Source organism: Palaemon carinicauda, chromosome 31 (genome assembly GCF_036898095.1).
Source record: "Palaemon carinicauda isolate YSFRI2023 chromosome 31, ASM3689809v2, whole genome shotgun sequence".
NCBI lineage: Eukaryota > Metazoa > Arthropoda > Malacostraca > Decapoda > Palaemonidae > Palaemon > Palaemon carinicauda.
The window spans coordinates 34,825,509-34,833,008 of record NC_090755.1 but is presented as its reverse complement, the minus strand read 5'-3'; the positions used below and the strand labels follow the sequence as shown (position 1 = coordinate 34,833,008).

At 33.5% G+C, this 7,500-nt stretch overlaps 1 protein-coding gene across 1 annotated transcript in view; it reads left to right on the top strand.

The window, feature by feature from the left end:
- LOC137624911 (uncharacterized) overlaps positions 1 to 1,958 on the top strand; it is a 173,943-nt gene extending 171,985 nt beyond the window's left edge. Inside the window, exons 5-6 of the mRNA XM_068355847.1 lie at positions 10 to 369; positions 644 to 1,958. Coding sequence (XP_068211948.1) covers positions 10 to 369; positions 644 to 1,332 — 1,049 coding nt within the window. The 3' untranslated portion in view covers positions 1,333 to 1,958. The remainder of the gene's footprint in view (positions 1 to 9; positions 370 to 643) is intronic.
- The last annotated feature ends 5,542 nt before the right edge of the window (positions 1,959 to 7,500 follow it).

Genomic DNA, 7,500 nt, shown 5'->3' with positions numbered 1-7,500 from the left:
CCCTTACAGCCAGCGAAGGTGACGAAGGTGCAGAAAGCCACTATCATCCATCTGCCCCTCCTGCAGGGTCCGCTGATGCAAGCGGGACGATGGGAGGGGGCGGAGCGCCAGGCCCTAGAGGGACGGGTGTGGTCATACCCCCAATGATGAGCCCTAAGGATCCCGTCCAACACCATAGGGAAGTGGTCATCCACCATTCCAGGGACTCATACCAACCTTCGGAGGAGGCCCTGCAGCAACATTCTCAGCATCCTCACCAAGAGAGAATCCCTTCGGCAGATCCCTCAAGGGGAGAGACAGACGATGATTCGAGGGCTTACAGTACTCCGACGGGGCCGCCTAATGGCATGCAAGGACATGGTATCAAAGGTGAGTTTGCCAAAATAAAATCCTTCAGTTCTATTCAATGGTATCATAATTCTTCTTTTTATTATAATTCATTATTTCAAGATCTCATTTGGAGTTCTTCTAATTTACCTCGCCTGGAATAATAAAACAATATGTTAATTAATGTAACTGTTCAGAAAATTAATTATCAAACACAAATAGAATTCTTGCATTTAATTTCCTCTTTTCAGTAGTGTTCAAACAGAGATGATTAAATTGGGTCTTCTTTTTCTAATAATAATTTTTCTCTTTTCAGTGGAAGCCTCAATGGCGCAGCCCTCCTGCGACTTCCCATCGACAGCATCCCCAAGTGTCTCACATTCGGTCCCCATGTCCATACCTTACGCCTTTTCCCCAGGTCCCCATCAGTATCCACCCATGTCCCCAGCCGTCGTGGCCTACCAGAGCCACTTGGCTCCCCATCAGAGTCACTACCAAACGATGGGGCACATGAACCACGAAGTGGACCTGGATGTGGACAGGGCAGAGTTCGATCGGTACTTGAGCGGACCGGAGTGCCCTCCCAGTATGGCTTGGGGAGGCATCGTCCACCCAAGTCACTGCCACCAGAGGCTTGACTTCCGCCAGGATCCACAAACCCAGTACCGGGACGTCGTTGGGCAAGGATACCGGGACGAGCACCAGTACCGCATGGATTACCGCGCGAACGCACTGGCAAATTACCGGTTGGAAAGTCAATACCAGGGGGAGGAACACTACCGGTCTGAGAGACAGCAGTACCTCGAAGAGGATTACAGGGACGAACGGGCCATATATTCGAGGCAGCTATACCAGGTTGAAAGACAGGGTTACCCCATTGAGGTCATGTACCGGGGAGAGGGAGTGCCGGTCGAGTACCCACCGGTCGAGGAGTACCGGGGCACTTACGGAGGAACACTTCTAAGTGCCTTGGCGGATGTGAGGCACATGAATTATGACACTTGATGAGATGTTTCTGGAAGGGGTTTCACAAGTCGTTTAGTATTAATGAGAATATATAGACTGCATTAAGAAAATATAGAATCACAATTGCCATAATTGTGCATGATGAGGACAATATTCTTGTACTTATATGGATGATTATTCAAGTCATTAATTATAATTATGAATCAAATCAAGATTCAAGGTTGCTTAATGGAAATATAGATATTTGAGTAACCAATAAACATAACGTGTTTATATGTTTCATTATTGAGTTCATTTAGTGTAAATAGGGATGAATGTTTTACAATTAGTGCAGAAATAAAAAAGCTTCCCTTAATGCAATGTAGAAATTAGATGAAATTCGCACATATTAATTTCACTTTTTCTATTGAACACAATCAGTAAACAATTCTTGCAATTTTACAATTATACAGATACAGACCTGATTAGTATGCCAAAATGTTATCAATGGCTTTGGAAATGTTCAGTTAGTCCTTAATGATGACATGAGACATACTCAAAAAGAGGAGAAATTGTTTGATAACTCTGGGGCAGTGATTTTTTTTCAAATGTTTAAAAGCACATATAATGTTCAGTGTTAATATCCCTAAGAAGAAAACTTTTCAAAAGGAATACTGAATTATTTTATGAGCATGATAAAATCTGTGGAAATAAAAGGGAAATGGGAGAATAGAATCAAAATATTGCGAGGAAAAATTGTGTAATTGTTAAAAGTGCTAAATAGAAAAAGGGGGGGAGAAAATGAAGACACCCAAATCCCTCCTTTCCCGTATCCCAAATTGGACATGGTATCACCTGTGGAAAATGAAAACAATGAAAGGGTGACGACAACAATAGAATTACGGTGGAAGATAACGAAAATGCGAAAAATATGACACATAACATCCACTCGTGTATCACTCAGGAAGAATTGCAGAAGACGGTCTCATGCTGGTGAAAGTTGATTTGGAATGAAAGTGATATAATAAAATGGCATTCCAGAGTGGAATACCGGCGAAGATAATACAGATTTCTTCATTAACCCTAAATATACAGAAATATTTCACATACTAGAAAAGTTACAATCTACAGGAAAATTAAGGTGAAATGATTAAGAAATATTCTACGGGGGAATATTCAAGTGAAATAAAGGTGAAATGATTATTAAATATTTAAGTGAAATAAAGGTAAAATGATTAAGAAATATTTAGGTGAAATAAAGGTGAACTGATTTAGAAATATTCTAGAGGGGAACTTTTTTTTTTATATAAAATTATGTAATCTTTGCCATTGTTTTGTTCATAAGTTATAGTAAATTCACAAATAATGGATTGAATACTTTGGAAAAATATTAAATACGGTAAAAAAAAAATGTAGGCGAAAATAATAAACCTTATATAAACGCTATAATTTATGAATGATGACAACTATGATAAAACTTCTCATAATAAACTTTGAAATTTAAATTCTAGTTACAAAAAAGAGTGAATTTCAAGAATGATGGTTAAAATGATAAAAATGCAGGAGTATTTATAATAAAATATCAAGGACTGAAATCTTATTTCTTAGATTACCTGGTCTGCCGTTGACTTACGAATAACTAAAGACATACACCACTCACAAGTTCTATAAAGCCAAATGGAACTAAAGTAGAACTTCAAAAGTTCAAACTTGCAGCATTTTTTTTTTATGTTGAACAGGCTTATATAAGTCTTTTTATACTTTTTATATATGAAGTATCTGTTGTAATGTTGATAATGTTTATAAAATATTTTATTTCAATTGCTCATTACTTTTTATATCGTTTATTTATGATGATAAATGATAATAATACGCCATGATCAAGTCGTTAATATCGACTTTGGAAATTTATATCTTATTCTTTTTTATATGCTCACATTTCACAATATAATAATACCAACAAGTCTGTGTGATGTGACAAGTGACCCTTGCAAACAGGGAAACAAGTATAGAATCAAAATCTTGTCAGAATATATGTATAATATAACGTGAACATGTAAGGGTATGATAGCAATTACAGAATTCATATCTGCATAAGGTGCAAATGATAGCCTATTGGAAACGTCGCACGCTCTATGGTTTCTTATAGTGCCTGCAACTTTACCATCTTTATAAGTCTATACAGGTATGTCTACCTGGGGAGTCATCGGTACCTGGCCCTTGCTTGGGTTGAGAAGGGCTAGGGCACTAATTATATACATACTGTATATAATCAGTCTGTACGGCATTTTCACTGTCCCTTACCTCTGCCATTCATGAATGACCTTTAAAATCCCTAAAACCGTAAAATCATCTAAGAGATAGTTTTCTTCAAATTAGATAAAAAGGCCATATATATATATATATATATATATATATATATATATATATATATATGTATATATATATATATATATATATATATATATATATATATATATATATATATATATATGTAAGTATGTATGTATGTATATACATACATACATATATATATATATATATATATATATATATATATATATATATATATATATGTACATGTATATGTATACACACACACACACACACACACACACACACATATATATATATATATATATATATATACATATAACCTGCTGCTTCCTCCGGTGCCTTAGATGACCGCGGAGGTAGCAGCAGTAGGGGATTCAGCATTATGAAGCTTCATCTGTGGTGGATAACGGGGGAGGGTGGGCTGTGGCACCCTAGCAGTACCAGCTGAACTCGGTTGAGTCCCTTGTCAGGCTGGGAGGAACGTAGAGAATAGAGGTCCCCTTTTTGTTTTGTTTCATTTGTTGATGTCGGCTACCCCCCAAAATTGGGGGAAGTGCCTTGGTATATATATATATATATATATATATATATATATATATATATATATATATATATATATATGTGTGTGTGTGTGTGTATATAAATATATATATATATATATATATATATATGTGTGTGTGTGTATATGAATATATATATATATATATATATATATATATATATATATATATATATATATATATGTATATATATATATATATGGATAAATATCAACACAACATCGTGTTCAAATAGAAATAAATTTCTACCTCATACTTGGGATCGAACGCTAGCCCCTTCTAATGAAAGGCCAGGTCGAAACCAACCATGCCACGAGAGACCATAAAAGAAATTGGAACCTGACGCTATCTAGCTGTCCGAAGATTTACCTGGCGAGACATCAGTCTCTTACCAGCGAGTTTTACCCAATTTCCCGGCCCACCACGTGACACAATTGGTAGTAATTCATTCAAATTACCCCTAATGAGTCAATATGGATAAATATCAACACAACATCGTGTTCAAATAGAAATAAATTTCTACTTCATACTTGGGATCGAACGCTAGCCCCTTCTAATGAAAGGCCAGGTCGAAACCAACCATGCCACGAGAGACCATAAAAGAAATATATATATATATATATATATATATATATATATATATATATATATATATATATATATATATATATATATATGTGTGTGTGTGTGTGTATATATATATATATATATATATATATATATATATATATATATATATATATATATATATATATAGTCTGTAAACTGGGTGCTGGAGAATGAGGGAGAAGACTATAAATTATCGTAAAGAATTGGCCACGAAGACCCAGAAAAAATTCGTAATATTGTCATACCACCGAAATTAAGAAGAGGTCAGAATTGTTGGATTAATCATTAGCCTAAATATAAGAATTGACTAAGAAAAAAATACATCATTCACAATTTGAACATTGAAACGAGTAAAGTTTGAAAACAATTGGAGTATGAGAATTCCGATGGATACACACACACACACACACACACACACACACATATATATATATATATATATATATATATATATAGTATATATATATATATATATATATATATATATATATATATATATATATATATATGTATGTATGTATATATTCATATATACATATAATTATACATATGTATATATATATATATATATATATATATATATATATGTATATATGTATATATATATATATATATATATATATTATTACTAGCTAAGCTACAACCCTAGTTGGAAAAGCAAGATGCTATAAGCCCAAGGGCTCCAATAAGGAAAAATAGCCCAGTGAATTAGGGAAATAAATAAACGATATAAGAAGTAAAGAACAATTAAAATAAAATATTTTAAAAACATTAACAACATTAAAACAGAAATTTCATATATAAACTATAAAAGGACTTATATCAGCCTGTTCAACATAAAAACATTTGTTGCAAGTCTGAACTTTTGAAGATCAACTGATTCAACTACCCGATTAGGAAGATCATTCCATAACTTGATCGTAGCTTGAATAAAACTTCTAGCCTACTGTATTGAGCCTCACGATGGAGAAGGCCTGATTATTAAAATTAACTGCATGCCAAATATTACGAACAGGATGGAACTGTCCGGAAAGATCTGAATGTAAAGGATGGTCAGAATTATAAAAAAATCTTATGCAACATGCATGATGAACAAATTGAACGACGGTGCCAAAGATTAATATCTAGATCAGGATTAAGAAAATCAATAGACCGTAAGTTTCTGTCCAACAAATTAAGATGAGAATCAGCAGCTGAAAACCAGACAGGAGAACGATACTCAAAACAAGGTAGAATGAAAGAATTAAAACACTTCTTCAGAATAGATTGATCACCGAAAATCTTGTAAGACTTTCTCAATAAGCCAAATTTTTTGTGCAATTGAAGAAGACACAGACTTAATGTGTTTCTCAAAAGTAAAGTTGCTGTCGAGAATCACATCTAAAATTTTAAGTCATGCAAATTTAAAGAAACATTATCAATACTGAGAACCGGATGTTGAGAAGCCACCGTCCTTGACCTACTTATAATCATACTTGGAGTTTTGTTAGGGTTCAACTTCATACCCCATTCAGGAGATGGAATTGATGCAAAGATAGTATCATCATCTGCCTATGCAACAAGCTTGTTTTCTAGGTCAAACCTCCTGTCATGTGTATATAGTATGAAAAGTAATGGGCCAAGAATACTACCCTGAGGAACACCAGATACCTCAGACTTATACTCATTCTGTTGCCCATCAACAACTCTTTGTGATCTATTACTTAAAAATTCAATAATGATGCTGAGAAACAACCCACTCACTCACAACCTACAAATACGTTTAGATAAAAGTCTGGCAAACTGATAAACCTTTTTATAATAAATGAAAATACCTCATTCACAACTTTGTAAGAGGATGCAATTGACAGCTATGTATATGTAATCAAAAGCCACCTAAAAATGAAGGGAAAGGTAAACCTAAAATATTATTCACAATGTAAAAAATTATTTCAGTTGCCAATAATTACATCAATAAATTCATCTATTATAACCTTTGAAATTAATAAAATAGATAATTAACTGAGCAAATTACAAGGTTACCATATAATATATATGAAAACAAGAGTAGGAAGAAAGGAAATTTATTTAGCGGTTTATATAGATTTCTGGGGATGGGTGTATGATGTATAAGGTGACAAGGTCAGCCCTCCAGAACAATGTTGATATGATAATCGAAATACTAATTTGTGTAACCACAAATAACACTATTGGGTGCGTTTTTATAAAGCACATGATTGTACATCCGCTTGTTATCAGCTGTATATATGCTCTGATAAAAACATTGTCTGTCAACTGGATTCAAAATACTGTCGTGTTAATCAGTAGAAGTAGAGAAAGAAGATTTTTCCATTTTGTCATATATATATATATATATATATATATATATATGTGTGTGTGTGTATATATATATATATATATATATATATATATATATATATATATATATATAAATCTATAAATTCTATAAATCTGAAAATAATTTTGAATTACATCTAAGATGCACTGACAGATCTGAAGACAAATGGATGGAAATGTCTATACAGCCCTTGTATATAGATAGTTTTTGTATAGTTACGATATAGACTTAAATGACCTAAAAGAAAAAATTATGACTGCAAGGGTTTCATTTTATGCCAAAAGGAAATATTTACAATAGAATGAAAATTCAAGAATATAAACACATGTATCAACATTTTATGGTTTCCCTTGAAGTAGAATGGGGCGGCGGGTGGGTGGCGGG